Source organism: Cornus florida, unplaced genomic scaffold (assembly GCF_030987335.1).
Source record: "Cornus florida cultivar Cherokee Brave unplaced genomic scaffold, ASM3098733v1 CherokeeBrave_3.0.0_Hap2_Chr05, whole genome shotgun sequence".
NCBI classification, from domain to species: domain Eukaryota; kingdom Viridiplantae; phylum Streptophyta; class Magnoliopsida; order Cornales; family Cornaceae; genus Cornus; species Cornus florida.
The window spans coordinates 54,325,990-54,352,138 of NW_026775575.1; the positions used below are offsets into that span (position 1 = coordinate 54,325,990).

The 26,149-nt window shown below is 36.0% G+C and overlaps 1 protein-coding gene, 3 non-coding genes and 1 pseudogene across 5 annotated transcripts; 4 read left to right on the forward strand and 1 right to left on the reverse strand.

The window, feature by feature from the left end:
- The first annotated feature begins 246 nt into the window (after window positions 1-246).
- On the forward strand, window positions 247-337 carry LOC132310959 (small nucleolar RNA snoR114). Its single transcript, XR_009482786.1, has one exon. It is a non-coding gene; the product is annotated as a small nucleolar RNA snoR114 (small nucleolar RNA).
- A 1,073-nt stretch (window positions 338-1,410) lies between these two features.
- On the forward strand, window positions 1,411-1,481 carry TRNAG-GCC (transfer RNA glycine (anticodon GCC)). Its single transcript has one exon. It is a non-coding gene; the product is annotated as a tRNA-Gly (tRNA).
- Window positions 1,482-1,486: 5 nt separating this feature from the next.
- LOC132310960 (small nucleolar RNA snoR114) lies at window positions 1,487-1,573 on the forward strand. Its single transcript, XR_009482787.1, has one exon. It is a non-coding gene; the product is annotated as a small nucleolar RNA snoR114 (small nucleolar RNA).
- Window positions 1,574-2,038: 465 nt separating this feature from the next.
- On the reverse strand, window positions 2,039-12,370 carry LOC132306494 (B3 domain-containing transcription repressor VAL1-like). 2 transcript variants are annotated; one of them, XM_059803896.1, is made up of 14 exons: window positions 11,928-12,370; window positions 11,656-11,794; window positions 9,232-9,313; window positions 9,035-9,151; window positions 7,515-8,179; window positions 7,270-7,366; window positions 6,948-7,122; window positions 6,147-6,223; window positions 5,927-6,007; window positions 5,592-5,813; window positions 5,362-5,411; window positions 4,517-4,630; window positions 4,101-4,174; window positions 2,039-2,878 (listed from the first exon to the last, which is right to left on the reverse strand). In XM_059803896.1, exons 2-14 carry the CDS (start codon window positions 11,766-11,768, stop codon window positions 2,166-2,168), a joined length of 2,580 nt encoding a protein of 859 aa, XP_059659879.1. In that variant the 5' UTR covers window positions 11,769-11,794; window positions 11,928-12,370; the 3' UTR covers window positions 2,039-2,165. The 2 variants fall into 2 exon arrangements, with proteins under 2 accessions (XP_059659879.1, XP_059659880.1); XM_059803897.1 differs by having other exon boundaries at window positions 4,107-4,174; window positions 11,928-12,368.
- A 13,085-nt stretch (window positions 12,371-25,455) lies between these two features.
- On the forward strand, window positions 25,456-25,554 carry LOC132310843 (small nucleolar RNA R71; annotated as a pseudogene).
- The last annotated feature ends 595 nt before the right edge of the window (window positions 25,555-26,149 follow it).

A 26,149-nucleotide genomic window follows, 5' to 3' on the forward strand; every position in this document is an offset into this window, starting at 1 on the left:
GATCATTCATTTCCCTGATAAAATTTTGAATTTTTTTGAGTCAAATATTGGATATGGCTATTTCATAGAGAAGAAAAAGGAAAAATATTGGATCCAATGCATTCATATAGCAACCATATTGGGCCCAAAGTAGTCTATTAGTATTTATCTAATGAGAATAATTTTCAGCAAGCAGCATTGGTCTAGTGGTAGGATAGTATCCTTTCCAGGAACAATCCTTGTTCGATTCCCGACTGGTTCATTTGAGAGCAATGACGAAATATTTGCACTCATTGTGAAGATTGGGTTCCTCACTTACTTCCGATTTCAGAAGAAGAAAACCTGTGCATCAGAGCTCTCTCTTCTTTTTTTTTTTTTATCCCCAAAAAATACCATTTATTATTATATCTTCATTTTTTTTCTCTTTATACCCAAAAAATAGCATATATTATTATTTTTTTTATAATAAATAATATTAATTCTCCGGTGGTCCGGTGCAATCCTTCTCACACTTGTCATCTTGAGATCATTTGAAATATATATATATATACACACACACACGACACATGTATTTGTCTATTCTTTTTTTCTTTTTCTTTTTTTTAATTTTTGCTAAAAATAGTCTTTGATTAATTTTAAAGTTATCTATTTAAAATAAAATTGGCGACCTTTTTTTCCATTTCAATGGTGCATAATCCAAAATTGAAAAAGAAATCCAAATCTCTTTTATATTGTGTTTTCAACGTTGCAAGTGAAAATTAATTCCGAAAATAATTTATAAACAAATTTAGATAACGTTATACGATCTAACATCAATATCATGTAGGAATTGAAATATATATATATATATATGTATGTGGAACATACATTTTAATCACTAAGATATGTGGTAAGTCCGATACACGTGCTCTAAGAAAAAAAAATGATAGTACTTTCAACAAAAAAAAAAAAAAAAACTAGCCTTTAACACTAAGAGCAGAGGAGTTATGCAGCAAGGAGGAGGTAGATTTCAATCTTGAAGAATTCGCCTTGAAGCAGCACAATCATTTAGACATCTTAGTTGAAGAATTAAAGAAATACTGCAATTCATCCTTGCCAATGTAGGTCGTTGTGAAGATTTATTCCCCTTGAAATGCGATCGTTTCTTCCCAAGAATGGTACACCACATAAGAGAGACACACATTTCCAGTACAAGTTGAATGGTGTATTTACCTTCAATCGGATGCTCATCCAAGAAACCAAAGAATCCCAATTCCGGTTGGAGTGTGGAGTCTGCACTTGCAACAACCAGCAAGATCTCTTGTTACTTCGTCTGCTCAGAGGTTATTATTATATTCATATAACTCGAGCCAACCACAATTGTCATGTAGATTAAGACTCCAGAGGGCCCAAAGAAGTATATTAGATATATATAATGAGAATAAATAACAAGCACCTGTGGTCTAGTGGTAGAATAGTACCCTGCCACGGTACAGACCCGGGTTCGATTCCCGGCTGGTGCATTTGAGAGCCATGAGGAGATATTTGCGCTCCATGTGAAGACTGGGTTCCTCACGAACTTCCGATTCCGGAAGAAAACTGCGCATCTGAGCTCTCTTATTTTTTTTTTATTTTTTATTTTTTTTTTGGGGTCAACCCAAATGAGTTCTACCAAGAGAGGTTGGTTTAAGGACACTGCCGTTGATTTCACCGCGATGTTCACGCTCGCGAACCTGCCGCATTGTTTGAATGTAATGTTAGGAAGAAGTCACCTCTGTACCTTGTTCCTGCTGTGTAGTTGAGAATACCAGAAATGAAATAAAAGTCCTTATCTTTCTGTATTGGCTTTGGTCAGATTAACGAAGATCACTTTGGTTAGACTTGAGTCTCTACTTTCTTCTATGTTTTGCCACTCGATGATATGAAAATTGAAGAGATGGACTAACCAAGCAAGTAGTACCAAATTTGCCAATTTGGTTCAGCGACTTCCAAAGTAACTCAAAACATTTGAGAATAATCAGTTCCCAAGTCTATCAATTGTTGGGAGATTAAGATTCATTTTCCTCTGGGGAGAGAGAGAGAAGAAAAAGAAAACATATTGCACTCTTTTAACTGTGATGAGGTATTACAACAGTATCGCCTATGAGAAAAGTAAGAAACATTTACAATTCAAAAAAGAAAACTATTACAACATATTTGGGATCAAATTATGCTCCATCATCCTTGTTCTCGAGCTCCAGGAGTACAGAAGCAAGGCACTCTTCATCTGGTGGGTGGTCCTCGCTCTTGTTGGCAGTTGGTGAGGGCAAAGAGGCGCCCAAGAACCCTGCGAACCCATTCTGCCTCAAGTACATCTGCAATGGAAAGCTTGCCTCGTGAACAAGGCTCGTTATGTTCGCTCCTGTTGCCTCCGTTGACTGGTCTTCTTCGCGGTTGGGATGATAATTCAAGTCTAGTTGTCCCTTGCTGCTCTCGCCCAACTCGATGTGGATTCTACTTTGGCTTCTTTCATTATCTGAATGATCCATCTGTTGCAGTGCATGTCCAGATGTGTCCTCCATTTCTGGTTCATCATTGAGGTGGACCTGCTGGACCCTCCCCTGGGCAACCTCTGCCTCACGTTCTGATTGGCGTTTCTTCTTTCGCATCATGAGGGTTTTAAAGCGACGCTTCACAGTCATGCACACGTTGCAGATACAGGTAGGCTTGTGCTTGCCCTTTCCGCTTGGGGGCTGAATGCACACGATGCAAGAGCAGCCAGGGCGATGCCGAGGATGCCTCGTGGTCACTCCAACTGAAGGTTCGCCTGAGTCGCTCGCATTGTCCCCTAGAACTGCAGCAGTGGCTAATGCGTCTAAGCCAGAAGGCTCACATTCTTGGGCTACCTTGTGGCTTTCTTTAAGTCTTCGCTTCTTAACATCTGTAGAAGAAATAGAGAGTAAGCTATCACCAAGTATATTGAGTTTGATCAGGGAAAAACTCATTCTACCAAAATGGCAAACTTCACAGAAAAAATTAGCACCAAAATGCTTCATGGAAGATTGGGGGACTAAAACGAAAACCGGACAACAACAGATTACATGTTACAAAAGGGATTAACAACTTGTAATGATGGAACAATTTAAGTTTGTGGTGCAACACATTGAAAACTAGGGTTTCACAGATCTGTGACAATTTACCAAATGACAAACTTCACAAAACAATTAGCACCAGAAAGTTTGGACATGTGCACAAAAGACCTTTAATTGCACTAGTTAGGAAGAGTGATATGGTCCATGTGAAGACCAAAGTTAACGTGAGTAAAGTTAGGAAAGGTATGATAACATGTGATTTGACTGGCTATGGCCTTGAGATAAAATGGAATGGAAAAATAGGATTCTTGTAGCCAACTCCAAGTAGTTGGGAAAAAAGCTTCTTTTTTTGGGTAAATAAATAAATAAAGAGCTTTGTTTGTTTGTGTTGTTGTATAAAATAAAGAAATAAACAACAGGTTACATGTGTAACAAGAAGGAAATAAAATAAAATAAACAACAGGTTACATTTGTAATTTGTAACAAGAGGGATGAGCAACTTGTACTGATGGAACAATTTAATTTGTATGGTGCAAAACATTGCAAAATGGGGTTACAGATCTATGATAATTTCAATGTCAATTCATATGACAGGATTGGGAAATAAGTCATGCATAGGTTACACCAACTATCAAACACTATTATACCAGGAAAAAAACAAAAACTACTATCAAACACTTAATCAACAGGAATTTTCAATTAAAAGAAGAATGAAACTTTAGTAGAATTCCATAAAGTACTTTCCAAACTATTTTAGAAAATATATGGAGTCTCTACATAGAACACACTGTTATATACATAATTCCTTTCCCCAAATATATAGAAGAATATTGGACTACTTCGACAATTTAACATTGTCCCCACACCCAAGTGCATTTTGGATAGTACATGTGTAAAAATCTACAATGCGAACAGCATGTATTTGATCTCCATTAGTGGATACACTCGGACATTTTCACACACACACAAGAAACTGAAGCATTTAGATATACTTCATATTTTAAAATTCTCAATCCATTTAATGGGCTTCACAAACTGTTGTTAGAAAAAGGAGAACACAGAGTGGCTTACTCGTACCCTTGCCAACTCTGGAAAAACTTTCAAGTTCCTTTGGATTCATCTCATCAGGAGCAGAACATGAACATCTGCAAGCACATCGTGAACGAAAGAAGTATGAAGAAATCTTCTTTTTATGTCACATACTAACATACAAACATCAGAAGATTACAAATTTACAGCACTCATGTAAGCATAACTAAAATCTTGTCTACCTCGGCTCACTCAAACTCCCAACTGCATAAAAAGATTAGTTACGTACAAAACCCACCCCAACCAAATGATGGCGATATTTACTCCCCACGCATGCTACTTTCCTAGCAATACTATCTGGCACCTTGTGCAGCCCATTGATATGAGAACATAAAGTGTCGTCTCACAAGTTTTTTTGCTAGAAGAAAATAAGGAAAACGATAAAAATTGTTACAGACCTGCCTGAATCCCAAATATTGTCTGAACACATCCACTTTGGAGGGAGAAGAACATCCACGGGCAACTTCCGCCACTTGGAGCAACTATCACACTGAGCCCATTGTTCCTGTTCCCTACACAATAATTAATCCTCTATATATTTAGCCTTAAATGGTACATTCCAACTAAAAATAATACTAAAATTGTTTTTCCTTTTTGGTGTGGGAGGGGAAAAAATGAGGAAATTTCTCAATTCTGCATTTACTAAAGTGAAGCTGAACTATGAGAGTGGCACATCTTGTATTTAAATAAATGCATCACAAGAGGTAAGGGAGGCCAATTTGGGGCAATTCATTCTTCATGTACCTCAAATCCAGGGAAGAAAATGATGAGAATAGCATGAGTCCACTAAGAGACTGGACCTCAACAACGGCCCACAAAAGAGAGAGAGAGAGAGATAAAAGAGCATAAGTCTAGAGCCAAAAGGACTTTGTATCATTGATTATGTTCTTAATGAGGGCATGCCCCCCAAGGCTTTGACCATCTTTGATGATGGAAGAAAAAAGGAATGAGAGAGAGAGAGAGAGAGGGGAGGAGGGGGAGTCTAGATCCACAAGTTCATTTTCCACAAAAGCATTCCCTGAGGCTTAACTATCTTATGAAGGAAGTGGTTCTGCCGCATTCACATTGTGCCTCTGCCATTTTAAAATCTGGTAATAGTTCCCTTAGTAGAGGACTTAGAGCCAATGTTCCAGTCCATAAAATTAGAACTAAAAGCAGAACAATCATGTATAAACAACATTAAAGCCAAAATATTACAAAGTTTTATGGCACTTATAACAAAATAAATCATAACGATCCTTACCCAGATGGTTGAGCTCTGAATATAGTCCTCTTCCCAAAAACTGGTGGGTCCTATATAACATCAACAGCATTAATCACATAAATTTCCTGGAAAACATATGGGGATTGAAATTTAAGACTCGTTTAAAGTAGCATTCCCTTATAGATGACTTTGTATTAAAATACAAACAAGAAGGGCTGACCAAGATATATTTAAAACAAAATAGTGTTCATTTAAATGGAAATAATTACATCATATTCTTCAAATTCATGGTCTCCAACCATGAAAACAGTTGGCTCACATGGGGGTGAGCGAAGCAACTCTTGTGCTTCTCCCCATGTGACTCTCAGCTCCACAGCATCTTCACTATGCATCAGAAGCCTCTTGCTCTTTGACCCAATGTTTCGAGTCCTCTTCTTCTCCGGAATCAGCATTGGCTGCTGGACTGAGTTCTCATTTTTCCTGCCCGCGTGCTTTTCATTTTAATGCCAACCAAAAATATCCCAATCAGCAAAAGCTAAACATTCGGACAGAGCAACAAGGTGAAGATCCTTGCTGCCATTCAGTGATCAGCCAGACTACTTACTGTAGGCAGGTTTTCATTAACATTAAAGATAGAAGTTTCTCCAGAGAGAGCACCATTAGGAGGAACATATGTTTGGTCTTCCTGTTTGTTTACATACAAATTGTATTTCAGTTGATTAACACCAAAAGAGAAAAGTACCCTTTTCTTCTGCTATTTCCCAATAATTAAGAATGTCAAGAATGGCGATAATGGAGAAGAATAATGCCTACGAAAACTTGACCTGCACATCAACAGAGTTTGATGCCTTCCGAAAGCCCATGACAAGTTCACCACCAGGATCTATCCGACTAAAAGTCACTGCAAAAGAAATTATTAATTAATAAAAATTTATACACAATAAAAATCAAAATACTTAATTTAAATAAATTCCATTAATACAGTATACAAAACTATGATGAGAAAATTAACAAATTATCTGACAAAAATGTTTGTCCTACTATGCAACAACTGCCTTTTAAACAAAGATTCTAGATATGCATGCTAAGAATGATGAACATGAAGGACTTCCTATGAGGTCAAAGGATGACACTGACCACATATATATATATATATATATATATATATACTGAGAACATGGAGGATGACTAGTTTTCATTTAAAAATATCATGCCCAAAATAAGTAATGAACACTCGAGCAATGATAGTGAAAACACGAACATGTTGAGGAGAATTCTTTGAATATCAGTACAAACAAGCAGTGTCGTACGCCTATTATCAGTCACTGAAAATTCCAAGAGGATCAATGACCATGAAAAGCAATTAGTCTATTAAACAGGAGTAAGTACAACTAGGTGCATAAGACCAAAACAATTTATGAAACAAGAGAAATAACACTCCACAGAAATACCATGCTCCTATACTGAGATCCTTAATTATATGTGCAGGCTTTAAGAATAAAAATTCAGTTATGAGATTTTCAAATGTTAATTGATATATAACCAGAAAATAATGCTATATCTAATACGTGTTGAATAGATACATATTATAGTCGCTCTATGATCAGAAATGGCATGCAGAATACCAGTATCACCAGCTTGTAATTGCATATTCTGTATGCAAGGGGTTACACCCTCTAACACATACATCCGACTGTTATTGTTGGGCCAAAATCTGAACTGAAATGTCCACTCTTTCCCCTTTATATCCTGAATCCTTAGTGGAAGACCTTCTGATTGGGAAATAGGAGGAAAATATGCCTGCATCAATTTCCAATTCATAAAGACTCACATAAAGTAAAAAACAAAATTTAAAATTCAAATTCTAAATTAACAATAAAAAATAGGAATAGAAAAACATATAAAAGATAACAAGGGAAAAATCTATAGAAGAAAGTAAAAACTTACTTCAGCACATGCTTTGGGGAGGACTAAACGACCAATTCGACCTGCATCACTGGCACTTAAAACTTTCTCGAACAACGGTACAATATTGGAATTCAAGCTTGAAGATAACAAGTTAAGTGTAAACATTATGGATAAACAAAGACATGCACATTACACAACAGCATTATACCTAAAATGAGGGACAGGAGATCTGATTATGACAAGAACTAAACCGAAGGTGAAAAGAATGACATAAGCATGGATACTCTCCAGATAATTGCTGCAGTTCTTGGTCAGTAATCCTTGGCCAATACCGTGGAAGTAATTGATTGCGGCCTCGCCCTTCAGCTGGAGGCCTCGCAACTCGAGTCTGAGAAACGAACCCCTTATTTGCCTCTGGACCTAGAGTGAGGCCACTTTTGGGAGGCTTAGGCAAAATATGGCGTGTCCTTGGCCCTTGTTGAAAAGGAGGAACTTTGCCTTGTTCCCTTCCTTCCACAATCCCACCAGGAAAAGGCAGTGCAGAATTCGGTGTACTCAAAGGAGTGCTCAAAGAGAACTTCAAGGATGGCTGAGCTACTGATTCATACATATCTTTAACACCCTGTCTTTTCATACAGGTGTCTGGACTGGAAAACATAGACGATCCAACAGGCTGCTGCATCAGATCTGAAAAGCCTGTAATGGCTTCCCCAATAGGACACATGATGTCTTCTCGATTCAATTGCCCCATAGATGAACTAGTCTCACCCTTCTGAGTTTGAAGGAAGTGGCTGAGATTCTTTTCCTCCTTACTCTTGCTCGACTGCACAACCTTCCCGTTATCAACACTGATGCCATCCATTCTTTTTTCATGAACAGAGGATTGCTGGTCACCGAGATTATTTGTTGTCAATGTGCCAAATCCATTAGGAATATCATCATTTGAAATCTGCACGAACACGATATAGAAGGATCTAAGATACTCCTATGTCTGCTGAATAGAGTAATTAAATTGCCTAGTTGTATGCTTGATAACACTGCCTTTAGTACACCATACATATGCAGGAAACCAATCAAATAACGTTGTCAGTGGTATCACCGAGCCTCCAGCTCAAGTGGTACTCCTTCCAAATGGAAGATTGAGGGTTCAAGTCTCCTTAGGGGCAATAGCTGTTTCGTTTGAGTAACTTACCTACCAAATCAAATAACATTATTGACAACATCCCGCATCATTTAAAATTATTAGTCGGATGACTCTTGACAAATTATTGGAATTATAGCATTGTTATAGACAGATAATTCAAAACTCATAATTTAAACCACCCATCTATTCCCATGGATGCAACTGAACCACAATAACAAAACAAATATGTATGTATGTGTGTGTGTGTGTGTGTGTGTGCGTGTGTGTGTAATTGTTAAGTGCTATATTAAGATTCTTAATGTTAGTAGCACGACAACACTATTGATCAAGGTTTGGCATTTTGTGATTAAATTATAGGATGTAATCAAATGTTCCTCCCACATATGTATCGCTTCCAACTTAACAACATGGCTGATGCTAACAGAACTGACAAAAAATCAACTGATGCATGAAAAGGTTAGTAGTATGACAACACTATTGATCAAGGTTTGCCATTTTGTGATTAAATTATAGGATGTAATCAAACGTTCCTCCCACATATGTATCACTTCCAAATTAACATGGCTTATGCTTACAGAATTGACAAAACATCAACCATTGCTCGAAATACATAATAAGCATGTGTGATTGGGATACTTTGGATTTTAGATAACCAATTACCTGAATTGGTCTCATTGAGCGAGTTTGTAAACCCTTTGCGCAGCTTATACACACTATACCCCCAAAATCCAGGAAGTCATGCAAAGATTTTGAAGCGATGCATCCACAGTGGATATGCTGCCATACCAAATTCAACTAGACTTAGAAAGCGAAATAGAGTTCAAAAAAGAATTGGGACAGTCAGATTGTTAGATTACCTTTCTACAATATCTGCATTCCCTCCAACCAGATTCCTCTACGTGGAATGTCTCACAGTAAACTGAATTCTCATAGGCAGATCTAGAGTCCACATGACGCCACATCAAGTAAGAGCCATACAGAAAATATAATCAATACAAAAATTTGAAATCAGTATAAAGATAAAGTAATCAATAAAATTAACAGAAAGATAATTTTGAAAAAATAATGCAAATTAATTTTGAAAAAATAATGCAAATTGCTTTCTGAAGTGTGGAAAAAAATAATAATAAGTCTACTGCTTCGAGTTCAATTAAATCAAGAAGTACAAAAACTTTGAAGAAAGTGCTATGTCCATGTCGAACTCGTGTCTGACATAGATACGTGTCTGGCACCCTATGGATGTGTCTATAATTCAAAAACAAATTTCATCATTTTGGACATTTAGCCTACACATACCAAACACTCCTAACAAAGGTTCATATAGCACAAGACACATCCTAAAATAATTTATATCCGACAAGCTTTGAAACAAGATGTATAGAATAACACTAAAACAATAATGACAAAAATATAATAAGAGAGCTATGTTACCTAGACTCGGGTACGGGTGTCCGGTGTGGGTATGTATCCAACCGTTAGACATATCGAAATCCAAAATATAAGGACATAGGAACACTGAAAAATATTCATATTATTTAATAGGTGTCACTCTTTAGTCTTTCTCTAACATGATGATTTTCAATTTTGTCTCCTTTAATTACCTATTATCCATCTCAACTTTCTCATCGACAACAGAAATGTGTTATTTTTGTTTCTTTTTCAATGCTCAACATTCTGCTCATATAATATCCATCCTATAGATTTTTCATGTTCTAAACCCATTTAATATTTTCTTATTACATACCATACTGCTACTTTGCAATAAATTTGCCCTTCCAATCCTACTTATTACATTGTCATCTAACTCCATGATATTTTATATTATTGATCCTAACTACCAAACATAGTTATTCTGATAATCTTTTGACCGTGAAATGTCACCCTTACATTTGTTGGTACTTGTATTATTGTTGAATTTACATTCTTTATATTCTTTTTTAATTCTGCCAATTTTTAAACTCCGACTCTAATGTGCTTGTTCTATTTATATTTTTACTGCTAGAGTTTCTTTAGAAGTGTCTAATAAAACTATGTCATCAACAAACAACATGTATTAGGAACCATCTCATAATTTGTCTTATATAATAGATGTTCAAAAATAAAATTTTGTATATATATATATATATTATTTGTCATTCCATCCATACCCACATCAACTTTTTTAAAAATTTGACACGTCTGAGTATCCATGCAATGGGATCTGTTTCTGTGCTACTTAGAAATTAAACACTCGATTGAATCACAAGAAAAATAACGATTATTGCAATTCCTGATGCAATTTAATTAACTATAATTGAGCTAATCACTCAGACTTTTACTTCATCAGCCAACAATGTAATCTCTAAAAAAAATGGATAATAGGAGGTTTGATTGAAACTTGATATATAACTCATTAGGTTGCCGTAACTCGTCATATTACTCATGACCTCCCATCCTCCACCCCTACCCCTGAACAAACCAACTATGGATAGAATCAAATGGAACAAAATAAAATACATCATCTACCATTGGCCTATAAAATCAATAGACATATAGTGAGCCACTTTTCCACCAAGATTGTTAACCAATCTCAATACACAGCAGATAACAATGACACCAATGATATAAATTTGTCGCTATTGCTTATTCAATACTTATATATATATATATATATATAGATTGATCACCATTAGGAGAGCTAATAGTAATGAAGAAAAGAAAAAGAAAAAAAATCATTTCGAATGTGTCTTGGGACTAATTATTCAAATTGATACGTTGTTTGTTTCTGTAAAAATGGCGAGAAAATAAAAATAAGATTTATCATCATTAGCAGTATTTATTTTTAAAAAAAAAATTATTATAGACTAGTTGATATTGGACGTTATTTAGCAATGATCATACAGATGTTTTAAGATTTATAGAAACCCACGTTGAAAACAAAAAATAAAAATAAAAAAATAAAAATTTAAAAAATAAAAATTAAAAACAGTAAAAATAAAAATAAAATGAAAAATATTGAATTTCTAATTTTGAACAAGATAAAATGTGGGAAAAAATATATATATATATCCCAGATATAGGAAAATTTCAAATGTCAACCACACAAATAAGCCCCAAGAAAAAACAGCATTAAATCCAAAAAAAAAAAAAAAAATAAGAAAAAAAAAAAGCATGCATGAGCTATATTCAAGATCCAAAATCCATAACCCAAAAGTACCCTCGCAACACCAAATCAACCCAGATACAGCTCATACATAAAAATTCAGGATAAGACAGGGCTAAGATTGGAAACGGCTAATTACCCGCAGTTGTAACAGAGAGTTGCAAATCCACCTGATTTAAAGCCCCAACCTTTCTTCCATTGGAGAGTCGTCTTCGCCTTGCACAATTCGTTCATGCAAATCTTGTCGGCCATTGACCCAAATCAAACCTAAACCCGATCTTCATGCAAACGAAAAACCCAAATCAAAACCCTAACAAATCAATTTTTACGATCCGATCAAAAAAGCAGAGCATAAACAACAACAAAGATCTGACAAAAAAATGAAAATTAAAAAAAGATTAGCTGATTAACCTGGTTCAAATCTAAGAAATGAAATTGTGAATGCGACATTCAGATGTATACAAACATTACAAAGAGTCCATTTTGGTGGGTGACTTGGAATGTCAGAGTGAATCTCTGACGGACAGAAGTGGGGTCAACTCGAGACGGTGGAGGTCGGTGACGGTGAGTTTTTCCCACGGCGGTGCAGGTGTATATATTGAGGAATGAAAGAGCGAAGATAATATATGTGTGTGTACTATATATAGAGAGAGAGAGCGTAAGTGCATGGAAAGTAAACAGATGCACAAAATGCATGCACGACACTTGAAGACACCGCGAGAGGTCGTCTCTCAACTTACTCTTCTTTTTCTTTACCTCCTGTTCGGTTCGGACACTGATACTACTACTAATACCCTGTGGGTTTCGTGGATTTCTATCACCCCTTATGTCAATTTTTTTTCAAATCAAAGTCAAAAATTAGAATTTTTTTTTTTTTTTTTTTTAAAAGGAGACACATCACTATCTATTCTTGTATAATTAAAATGACAAATATAACCTTAAAATTTTCATCCAACATTAAAAATATGGTGTTTTTTAAAATTAAATTAGAAGTCTTTTGAGCTTTTTATTTTATTTTATGTTTCTTTCTTTCCTCATCTTCATTGTCAAATTGTAGGGAGGTGGTAGCCTCGCTTGACCATCAAACGAATGCACGAGAGACTCGTGTGAAAGTCTTCTTTCTCATATTCTTAGAAAGATGGTTAGAGACGAGAATTCGTGGGACTCACCCAACATTTTTCAGTTATATGACTACTACTAAGTAGTTTTTGAATATCAAATGAACCTCCCAGAAGGTCATTTTAATGTGTCCGATTTTTTCTCTTTTGTAATAAATTTCGCTACTCTTGTTAATTGCGTGTTCACCTTTTTTAAGTATGACTCTTATATTATGTATGGCCGTGTCTAAGGGCATATCGGTTGAAGCCGATGGATATTTGACGGGTTTGCTTCACCCATCATTTGTAGGGAGAGAAAAATAATCCAGGTGAAGATAGAGTCTGAAGTGGATAGAAATGAATAGAAAAGGGGAAAGAGAACAAAGGGAGATAAATGATAAACGATAAATGATAATTATGGTAGTGGAGAGATTGTTGTAATATTGATACACACGCGCGGAGTATACGGTAATGCATGGTATCTTTTTTTGAGATTAGTTTTTATCTTTTTTTTATTCACAATTTTGGAAACATTTATCAATCTAAGGATAAACTCATTCAATATGTACATTCAGGACCTCATTTTGTCTCTTTTATCCAATCAAATGTCATTTGTTGTGTTGCAAGTTTTTTATTATTATTCGTCATAGTCGTGGTTGTCCTTTCCTTTTAAGTCACATAAAACCTGAATACGAAAATAATAAAATTTAAATTACATATAATAAAAATGGGAGTGAATGTATATGCATAAAAACGATATTAATTGAGAAGGATAGTGTAACTTAAAATAATATTAGATTTGTCATTTTAATTAACACTTTTTGTCGATAAAAAAAATATATATATAGCATTTGATTGAGGAATGCGGTGTGAAATTTTTTAAACTAATAAAATATTATTATATAATAACATTTTAATTTAAAATTGATAAAAAAAATAATTTAGTAGATGAATATATTTTTATTAAATCTCATTTTGACTACGGAAATAACTAGAGGTGGAGAATAAATTTTACATACCAAAATTTGACCAAAAAAATCATGGAAATGATGATAAAAATGCAGAAACCCATAGATAATTTCAAAAGTTTCAATCAAATAAGCTAAGTGTGGCGATTTTGTCAGAGTGATAAAGGGTTAAGGCTTTAGATGTCTCCATGTTCTAATTAAGGTTCGAATTCCCTTCTTTTATCTTCACTAATTGTTAACTCTAAAAGTAAAAATAATAATAATAATAAATATTAGGACAAGATAAGATAGAGTCACAATTTCCACGCCATGATAAAATCATGAGATCGATCTATAAAGTGTACATGGTCCATATAATTTGTAATTTGGAAAGTTTCAATTAAATCCGAAGAAGATAAAAGGTAGTGATGGTCCATATAATTTGTAATTTGGAAAGTTTCAATTAAATCCGAAGAAGATAAAAGGTAGTGAGAGTTATTTGTCTCGTGGAAGCAAATATATAATATAGTATAATAAATCAAAATTATATATTAATCAAATTATTATTATACATGGAAGCAACGTAAAGAATATCCTTGCGGCAACTATGCTGCCCTTTAAAAAAATAAAAAAAAATTGCGGAGACAAGTTAAAATGATATGGGTGACCGACACAAGTATAAAAAGGGAAGTTCCAATTGAATATTTATTTTTTAAAAAAATAAGTATTCCAATTTTTTTTTATTTTTTTTATTTTTTTTATTTTTTTTATTTTTCCGAAAGTTCAAGTAAATATACATTCCCTATAAATATTATATTGGCAGGGATTGCCAAAATAATTACTTGGTAACTCCTATAGTGAAGGTGAAAGTTAAGAGCCATATATATATATATATATATATATATATATATATATATATATATATATAATCCTCTGTCTCACCCTCCTTTGTACCTTGTATTATGTATGTTGTAATAATCAAGTGATTACTTCTTATAAAGCCCAATATATAATCCTAAATACAATTCATGAGAATAAAAAATAATCAAGTTTATGTGTGGTGAAGCACATATATATGTATCATTGACAGGAGAACATTGTGAGTTCATATATATATATATATATATATAGATAGATAGGTATGATTGATTGTAATTAAAACATACAGTAGCAGATAAAAGATGTGATGTCAAAATGATGCTTTCATTAGAGTTGGTTAGTATGGGGGAGGACTGCGCTTTTGTTGTGTTGTGTAGTTCAGCATCTCATTCAATATATATATATAATTGTAGAATTATATGAAAATGAAATTGATAACTTTGAATCCAATATATACACCTCATTCCAACTGTTTTACATGCACGTAACTATTTAACATTTAGCTACCATTAAAAAAAATAATAATAAAAAAAAAAAAAAAAAAAAATGAAAGAGTATTCAAATTAAAAATTTTAATATAATATGTGATCGAGAAACAAAGCACTAGTGTATGATGCATCCACGATCCATGTGTATATATATATGTGTGTGTGTGTGTGGAACCTAATTGCAGTGGGTTTTAGTAGAGAAAAAGACAATTTTAGAATAGCCTGGCAACATGTGCCATTATTGCATGCATGCCATGGCACTTCTTTATCTAAATTAAACTCAATTAGGGCTTGTATTTGAAAACACAAAATAAATAAATAAAACCAGATTTTTCGGTAGATTTTACCCGCCACATGGTTTTAAGAAGTCTAAGGATACCCAAAAAAATTAATTTCCATATGGTTGTAATACCATTGGGGCAACTGTCCCGAATCAATTTTTTTTATTTTTTTTTCAATTAATTGTTTAACATTTTGTATACATATTTGGAATCTATTAGGTACGCTTCTCATCGGACACTTTTATATATATATATATATATATGGGTGTATAGTGTAGGCTAGGGGGACTAGGCCCAAAGCTAATTAAAACTTAACAATACACTGGGCAATTAAGAAGGCCCAAGAAACAAACAAATAAAATGGCAACAACGGGCCTAGGAGCAATGGGGCCCAACTCATTTGTAACAAAGGACAGTTGAACTCAACTATCTTAAAAATATTGTTTAGATTCCTTTTTCCTAAATTCATCTCTTCTATCAAATCCTATGGTTTTAATTTCATACTCACCCTTCGTTCTCACAAATAAGCACCAAATGCATGCATTTGAATTTTCTTATTTTTCAACATAATTGAAGTATTACTTCACTAATCTAAATGGAATTTTCTCATTCAAAAGAGTGAATTTGAAAACTCTTGAGTTCCTTTTTTTTTTTTTTTTTTTCCCTATTAAAAAAAATGAAATTAAAGGATAAGAAGGATAAATTTATGGCCGAAGGATTAATCTTTAAATTAGTTAAGTTGACTTGCGTCTAACATGTGTAGACTAGGGTTCAATTTGAGCGGACCAACTCAAATACAACTTGATCCTTTATGGACTAGGAGAACTTCTTTTACAACTAGGATTAGGCCTGGTAAAAAATCTTAACCTAATTTAATTAATCAATCGAGATGCGTTGAGAAATTAATTTGTATTCTAATATCTCTCCCTCCCATACGGGAGGGAAAGTTATAAATATTTATAAATGAATGATACACAACTTTGAATCCACAAAAGTAAAGGAGACTTGTAAAGAAATATTTTTTCTTTCTTAATTGATTATTCAGACACACACATGCCTCCACCGAAACTTAAACCCCTGACCTCCCTTTGTGAGGTAAGGACCTGATACAGCTAGGTTACTACCATTGATCTTGTAAATAAATCTTATATATTATTGATAATCGAATTGGTGATTTTGCTCTCTACTATACATGTATTTATAAGGAAAAGAAAACCTTAAATCATAAGGAAAGTAACAGCATTAGAAACCTTATAATATAATAAAATCTAATATTAAAAGAAAACTAAAACTAAAAATAAGCCTAAAAATTAACTTTCTCTAAAAATTATGAAAAAATAGCATAAGAAACCTCATCACAAAAACTACTAAATATAAAAATTCAGAACATTCCTCGTTCGTTTAGACTGTGAATAAAAATTGCCTTTTATAAGATAGAAAAATAGGGTTTTGAGGCCCTAAATGATAGAATTTGGTGAAGCCCGTTTAGTCCATATTGCTCGTTGGCCCGTTTCTAATTAGAAAATTGTTCTTTCAGGTAAAAAATAAACTCTTTGGCAACTGCCATGGAAAACATGTCAGCATGCTCGTTTAGCTCTCTGGTGGTCCAAACGAGTCATATAGGCTTCAACAATCAGTTCTATATCAAACTAAGCCATTAATCCTTTCTTTAAGCTCACAATCCAAACACATCACAAGGTTAGAGATATATGCTACTTGTTTTTATAAGTATGGAACATCAAACAACAAGCATGGATTGTCCTCCCATTTAACATCTAAACTACAACTACACTACAATTAAGCTAATGACATGAAATTAAACTAATTAAGCTAAGGGAGATGCACAATCCATCAAGAAATGAGTATGAACCATCAAATAAACCACAAGAGCATTCCATTAAGCACTATGTCTTGACAATTTCTAGATCTATAGCATCAATACACAAAGACATTCATCAATAACACAAGAAATAGAGATAAACACATGAACATCTATTCTAGCATACATAGACATATGGATAGAATGAAATGATCAATTGGAAGCATTAAACCACACAAATCATTGAATAAACAAGATCTATATATATAAAAGTGTCAAAATATGTATCACAATACAAATCCCCTAAAAAATACATAAATCAAGATGTAGAAAACATACTTAGGGCTAACTCTAGCCCCAAGAGGATGTCTAGCCACTTATGGATGATGTCTTCCAACCCTCAAGGGCTAACTCCATGGTAGAGATTGCTCATCTTCTTGGTTGATGGAAGAACTCCAAGCTTGTGTCTCTAGCCTCTTCCTTTCTTTTCTTCCTCACTAAGAATATGAAAATTGTGTCTCTAGTGTATGTATCTACTATGTGTCAAGAATGGCTTATATTCCTTATATAAGTAGGTTAAATATCACCCCCAATGAGCTGGGCTCATACACCAATATTCCTTCTAATGATTGGATATGAGACAACTTTTAATGAGCTGGAAATTGGATTTTCTCGGGCTTTGGGAAGTTCGATCGATCAAACTTGTGGTGAGATCGATCGAACATGGCTGAGATCTATCGAATTAAAGCTGGATTGATCCTCTATGGCGGTGCCTTTTTGGATAACAACAAATCTGAGATATTTTGAAGATATTTTTGGGAAAGAGACAAATGTGGTAGGTAGGATGGTACAACTGGATAAGATGTAATCTTTTCTATCGATCGCAAGAAAGTTAGATCGATCGAACTTTGTGGGATCTTTGGATAAGGATAAAAGAGCTTGGATCCATCTTGAAATGCTGAGATCGATGAACTTTCGATCGATCGAATATTTTCTGAGATCGATCGAACTTGCTGAATTTCCATCACTTGTTTCCTTTTGCTCCAACTTTGCTCCTTTCTTTGATTCATCTCAAGATTGCTTCAATTATGCTCTTATTTAGCTGAGTTAGCTTATTTTGGGGATAAGTACCTGAAAATAGAAATAACACAAAATCAATCTAAAGCGAAAAATAAGATAGATAAAGGTTCTAGAATACCTAAGCTTAAGGTGTTTAAATTCACACTTTTCAGCGCTCATCACACCCCCAAACTTAAATATTGCTAGTCCCTAGCAATGAACTAGAAAGTAAAGGAATGAAATGAACAACTATACAACTATGAACTAGAAAGCAATAAATGGATAATGCCACTTTCGTAGGGAACACGATTACATTTAGCATATGCAACAAGCCTTTTAAACCCCTAGGTTACCCCTAGTGGACGAGTGAAGTCTCGTGAGGGCTTCCAGAAATGATACCCATAAACATTAAGCTCATTCTCACTAAAGAGACACCAATATTGTAAACAAGCATTGGGAGAAAACTACCTCAAGTATACAATTTTTCAACCATGTTCAAGCAATCTCCTAAAATTTCAACATCAAACAAGCAAGTATGGTTCTCTACACATCAAGAAAATGATCATGCAAATCAAAACAACTCTAGAATCCTTTTTGAGTAGACCGGCATCAAGTATGTTGTTATCTTAGCCAACTAAAGAAATGATCACATCCTTACCCTCAGATTAGCACATAAATCTAGTAACGATCATCAAGACAAAAAGTGGACCTTTTATTAAAGCTTTATTGATCTAGGTGCACTTATTCTTTTCACTCGATTTTTTTTTTTTTTAGGATTAAAAATGGAAACATGGTACAATGTGTTGATCTATTAAGCTTTCTAGCGATCCATGAGGTCGAGCGTTAGGTCAATGACTCCCAAACTAGACGGCTTTAGGGCACTAGGTGTTCAAACACCCTAAGGATTTGCAAGCTCAAATCAACTAGGTTACAAATCAAAACAACCTCCATCTAATCATTTCCCACTTCTCACCTTTTAGGAGAAGTCCTCACTTTTTTATTGTTTTTTTTTTTTTTTTTTTTTTTTTTTTTTTTCAAGTTCAGTTATTAACCTAGAGTTTGGGCCCTCCACCTTTTGGCTCGAAAAGTTCAGTGCTTGATGAGCCTAGAATCCCGGCTACTTAGCGAAAAGGGGTTATTATCCACCTTTATCAAAATGAAAGCTTTGAATGCACTACTAGATCAATTGGGATATAATCAATTTAATAATCAACAAAGCATGTACCCCACAAATGAATGCTAGTGTGCGCCTGTACTAGTGTAGAATACTAGAGTGAATATCAAAATAATCGCAAAATCAGGATGATGTCGACCACAAGTGTAAGCATGATATCAATCTTTCGAAAAAATTTCTCCTAAATGGCATCCACAAGGCATACAAGGAGTATTGGATTTTCAAGTCAAGTAATTTTTAAATTTTAAGTAATATAGTCCTGAAAAGATCAAAATCATAGCTAGTTATGGACCAATTATAGAAAATTCCTCAAATACACAAGTTATGTTAAAATTTTTGAATTGAAAGCAAATATTGCAATTAACACCATTATCCCCCCAAACTTAAATGGCACAATTTCCTCAATGTGCAAAGAGAACAAAAGAAAGAGTATACCGTTGCAGTTAAGCAAAAAATGGCCGGGACACAAGTATCCAAAGTAGGTGGCATAGTCCCCCCAAACTTGGGATTAACTGTGGTCCTGAAAAGATAGCACTGGATAAAAGTTCATTAGATAACAAAGGGGATAATAATAGTGCACAGTGGACATGCAAGTGTAAATGGGATAAGAAATTGAAGTATGGGGAGAGGAAAAAGGGTGGTCCTGAAAAATTCGGACAGTACTCTCTCTCACTGAAGTCACTAGGATGCACCTGATAGAGTCAATCACAGACAGATATATCAATACGCAAATATGACATCCATAAACAAAGTATGCATAAAAGAGAAATAAAGTATAGTACAGTACATCCAGTGTCTAGGCCAACAGACTGGCCGCAAGTATAAAACAGTATAAAAAATATGACAGATATCATAGATATATATTAGGAGAAGAAGATATGGAAATATGAAGTGGAGGAGGAAGGACGGGCAGGGCGTGCTCCGCAGATATCTCTAGATAGATCACATAATGCAGCTATAACATCTGTGCGGAGTAAAGCAATATCAGCTCGAATGGAAACCATGCCATCTTCCAGAGTCTGAAGACGCTCTCCGAAGCTGGGTATCTGAACTGGAGCCTCAGGTGCTGCTGGAGCGGGAGAATAATGATCCTGAGCATGCTCCTCATCATGAACGGACGACCTAGCCGGAGAGTGATGCTCTGGGTCCTCTGCGGGTTGCTCTAAGTCAATATCTATATGCATGGCAGGTGGATCAATTGGTATATTGTCCGCCGCCTGCTCTGCTGCTGTTGCTGCCGCTGCCTGCTCTAACTCCTCTCTCTCTAGCTCCTCAGCTGCTTCTACAGCGTCGTCCTGTAAACTCTTGATAAGAGCCTTGTAGCTCTTATCCCAATCCTTCTTCTTGAATGAGCAGGACCCAGACTCAGTACACTCCCGTGGCTGGAAGGGATAACGCTGGTCTTTCAGAATTTGTGCGATGAGATGGCCGAATAGGAGATACTTAGCCCATTTGGGCTTGGCCTTGCTGATATGGTCAACATACAGCTTCATCATAACGCTCCAGATGAACGCATGAATGGATAGGCAGTGCCCTATATAAAAGGCGTATAGAGCTATAAGATAATCGTCACGCCTCTGTATCTTGTAGCTGGCCATAAAAACATTTCAAAATAGCACCGAATCGAAGAACAACAGGTCTTCTGGCAGATAAGTCCGGGTGGCGAAAGTCTCGTCACCGGCATAGTGACCTGTGACTGCAACAGCCATGTCTGCATATGAGGACCTCCATAGAGTATGATAGGTATCCTAGAGATCGGGAGGGCAGATGTGTGGATAACAGCAAGATTTGGAAAGAGTGTCCACCGTGATACTAATAGGGTAGCCGTCAATGGTAGTTCGCAGCTCCGCTAGGTTACTCGGGGCAGGTCGGAGGTTCTGGAAGAATATCCGGACCAACCTCGAGTACACTAGGTATGTAACAGGGGCTAGTATGGTTGAGATGCCCCTCCGATCTATATCGTCATATGCTACTCTGGTAAGAACAGACCGGGAGAAGTAGTCTATGTCGAAAACCGACTCAAGCGCCACTTGAAGGCGTGAGTATCTCGGCAATGGCCGGTCTAAGTCTTGGGCTGGCTGAGCTAGTGGTGGTGATGGAGTTGGTATGTGCTCAGCCTCAGCGTCAGCCTGTGAAGAAAATGCCTTAGCTGAAGACTGTAGTCTACTGTCAGCGGATGGAGACTGAGGTGGAGTACGCTCTGCTAGCTCCTCTTGAATATGAGAGGGCTCTGGCTCGGACTCATGAATGGGGACCTGGGCGTGAGATGGACCTACCTCATCGTCTAATCTCTGCCTGGCCCTGCGGTGATAGTGTCCACGAGCAACAGTCTTAACCCTAGCTATGGCCTACAAAACAAAAGGAAAACTTGCAGAAAGGAAGTCAGTGCCGATATAAAGAATTAAAGAAGTCAGTGCCGGTATAAAAAATTAAAGCACAGTTGATAGAATTATGTATGTCAAATAAGATAGACAAAACAGATAAGGAACATGAATCTATGTAAGTGACAAGGAAGGAGTGACATGATGTGAAGCATGCTAGACAATATAAGTATGGAATGCATCCAATGTGGAAAACACATGCATTGGGCATACTTGAGATAGCATGAAGCACAAGAGATAGTGTGTGAAATGTGTGATGCATATCTGTGAAGTTCGATCGATCACAAAAATGTGAGATCGATGCAAGTTCGATCGATCGTGAATAAGTGAGATCGATCTGTTACAGATCGATTTGAGAAAAAGTTCGATTGATCGAACTATGAGGTGAAACTCGAAAAGTCAAAGATCTGTGACGTGGATGGCACGGGGGCCTCACAAACAAGCTTGTGGGCCTCTCTACACAACAAATCAACATATTTGGTCACTTTTCATAGCCCGTGACCCCCAAAATCAAAATTAAAATAAAAAAATATAAAACCTATATATACATATATATATACACATATATATAAAGCTTCAAGCTTCATCAATGGCAAGATACATCATCAAAGCACCTTAGATTTAACATATAAAGCATGGATTCATGAAGAATAAGCTTGAAATCGAAAGAGGAGCTTCAAATCTTACCTAAAACCGAGAGATGAGATGAAAGGGAGATGAGATCTAAGATCCGGGATGAGGGAGAGAGATTCGAGATGAGGTGGACTCGCCGGAGGGTTAGCCAGAGGTGGGGAAGTGAGTTATAGCGGCGAGGGATGAAGATGGGGGTGTTAGATCGATTTATGGTATCGATCTAACAACCCTAGGTTTGATTTTTAAAAACATTTCGTTACCAGTTCGATCGATCAAACTGAAATCTCAGATCGATCGAACTGTGATCGATCTCTCCTCACTAAAAGACAAATTGTTTTTTTTTTTTTTTTTTTTGAATAAACAAAAATAAAAATAAAACAAAACAAAATATATATAATTTAATATTTTAAATTTAAAATTCAAAACAAAAGATCAAACTTAAAACAAAACAGTAAATCAAAGAACAGAGATTGATCTCTCCAAGATTGATCTCAGAATAACTCCGATCGATCGAACATGCAAAAACCTGCAGACATGTTCGATCGATGGGACAGAGAGCCTTTTGATGCAGGTTGGATGCAGGTTCAAAAAATTTCTAAGTGTGGAGACTGCAGATCGATCCAAGATGAAGTTGGATCGATCGAAAAACAAAAGATCGATCTAGGAACAAGTTCGAACTATGGGACAGAGAGTTGAAATATGCAGTTTTTCTTCAAATGATTGGACAAAGAGGTGATTGGATGTAGGTGGATGCAGGTATGGAGTTCGATCGATCGAGCCTCCTTGGAAATCGATCGAACTGATGTAAAATGCTCATTTTCAACATGAAAATGCATGCAATCCTAATCACAGTTCCTAGCAATGTAAATGAACCTAAAGCAAATATCTAGACTTCGCAAGAAATGAAATTTAAAATAGAAATGAGGGAGGAATAGTGTTGTGACACCTTACAAAATGTACTAGTCTTTAATGTCTCTAGCAAGACGTTGGGCTCTTTTAGCCTGGGCCAAACATCTTGTAGTGCATTCCCTCCTTGATGGGGTGATAAGTGTTTTGAACTCCACCCAACAAATGGTTCCCTAGAGAACTTGTTGGATTAGGCTCAAAAGAAATTTTTGATTCTTGGTCAACATGATCCTTGGGCGTCCATGCCCTTTCCAAACAAGATTTTGAAACAACTTTCTTGGAATTCTGGGTTGAAGATAAATTTTTTGGAATTTTGGTTTCGCACAAAGACTATATTCCTTCACATTCAAGGTTATGGTATTTCTCTGCAACATTCACTTCTTCATGCTTGTCAAATGAATTGGGGGTCAGATTGAAGATATTTAACTTCACCTTCATGTGGCCAAATGAGATCTTCATTATCCCCGTCTTATAATTAATGTTGGCATTCACGGTTGCCAAGAAAGAACGGCCAAGGATAACGGGAATTTGGCTCTTAGGGTTCTGGACCGGTTTCGTGTCAATGACAACGAAATCAACGGGGAAGAAGAATTTATCAATCTTAATCAATACGTCCTCAATGATACCCCTAGGCTTTTTGATGGATCGGTCGGCAAATTGCAAAACCACCGACGTCGGTTTCAAGTCTCTTAAGCCTAATTTGACATATACCGAGTATGGAAGAAGGTTAACATTGCTCCTAAGTCAAGAAGAGCCTGATTAATGATATGATCTCCAATGATGCATGAAGTGGTAGGTGAACCAGGTCCTTAAACTTTGAAAGAGTGTTATGCTGCAAAATTGAGCTTACTTGCTCAGTTAAGACCACTTTCCTAGGTGCTTGACTTTTGTTCTTCCTCTTTTGGGTGCATAAGTCTTTCAAAAATTTGGCATAAGCCGGAATTTGCTTGATTGCATCCAAAAGTGGAATATTGACTTTCACTTGCCTAAACACATCCATAATTTCATTTGTTTTGGCAGAATTTCATTTTTTTTTTTGGCCTTTTGCTTGTCAATTGAAATGGATCCTTTTAAGGCATCCGGAAATGGAGCTCTTGGCTTAAAAACGTTTTTAGAAATTTTCTTTGAAGTCACTTCAACACATGAAGTTTTGAAATTATTTTGCAAATTTTTCTTTTCAAAATCACTTTTCAAGATATTCTCATTTGAAAGATCATGCATATGCAATGAATGAGGAATAGGATGTGAAACGGGACGGGTGTCAACTTGTGGTTACACCGGTTCACTCTTTTCATTGGACATACCCACTTGGTTGTCCACAATCTTCCGACTTCTCAAGGTAGTCACCGTGTTGACATGCTCTATTATGTGACCTTCCGATGAGGAATGAGTTTCCACAACACATTGTTGCTTTTGTGGGGCATTCAAAGGCATTTTCCCTTTCTCTCTAGTATTTAAAGTACTAGCTATTTGCCCTACTTGGGTTTCTAGCTTAGCAATGGATTGAGAATGAGAATGAAGCAATTGAGTGTTCGCCTCTAAAGTGCCTAGAGCGGTCAAAACTTTCTCTTCAAAAGCAGGACTCCTAGCATTTCCTTGAGAATATGATGGTTGATTAGGAAAATGAGAATTAGAAAATTAATTTCCTTGTGATTGAAATGATGGTCTAAAACCTTGGGAATTTTGGCTTTGCATCGGAGGTGGAACATACTTCCCTTGGAAACCACCTTGGGGAAGGTTTGAGCCTTCACCTTGGTTTCTCCAAGAGAATTTCGGGTGATTCCTCCAATTAGGATTATAATGATTGCCATAAGGATTGTTCCCTTGATTAACAAAAGCTGCATTGACTTGTTCATGATGCTCACTTTGCATATGTCCATGGGCATAATTGAAAGTAGAATGTAAAACACTTGAACAAGTCATACATGTCTCATTGGATGCATGATGGGAATGGTTAGGGACGGAAGATACTTGATTTGCCGAGTTTTGGTTGATCAAGAATTGATCAAACCTTTGAAATAAGGATTTCATCTCGGCGGCTATTTCATTGGAATGGTCAACTTGATGTAAGCCAACACTCTTCCTTCCACTTGAATTCCTACCATTCTTAGTAGATAAAGTTCGATGCAAAGAATTTTCACTCATGCTTTCATAAAGACGCCACACGTCATCCTCATGCTTATCAATGTAAGAGCCGCCCATGGAAGCATCAACCATGCCCTTATAATTGTCGGATAAGCTCTCAAAGAAATATTGAACTAATTGCCATTTGGGCATGTCATGATGTGGACACTTCCAAAGAAATTCATTGAATCTTTCCCATGCTTTATGAAACGTTTCCCCATCCCCGTGTGAAAACTCTCGAATTGAAGTTCTTATGGCATTGGTCTTAGAAACCAGATAGTACTTCTTCAAGAACTCTTGTTGCATTTCTGCCCAAGAAGTTATTGAAAAAGGCCTAAGATTGTTAAACCAATATTTTGCCTTGTCTTTAAGGGTGAATGGAAAAAGTTTAAGCCTTAAGACCTCTTCCGACATGTCCATGTATCTCACGGTGGAACATACTTCAAGAAACTCATCCAAATGCTTGTAAGGTTCTTCACTTGGAAGTCCATGACAGTTAGGAAGCATTTGAATGGTTTGTGGTTTGATCTCATAGTGGTGTGCTCTAAATGGTGGCAATTGAATGCATTTGGGTGCATTGTATTCATTAGGTACATAGTGATATCTTAAAGCAAGGGGAGGATTAGCAATTGGAGGTGCAACATGGGCACCTTGATTGCCTTGAATGATGTGAGGTGGTGGAGCATAGATTGGCCTTGGCATTCCCAATGGAACTTGGCCTTGTTGTTGTGGTGGGTGAATGAATGGCCTCGGCATGCCTAATGGTACTTGTATGTTATCATGATGCACATTGGGGTGGAGGATGACTTGTTGGTCTATATAACCAAGGTCCTCTACATGGTGCT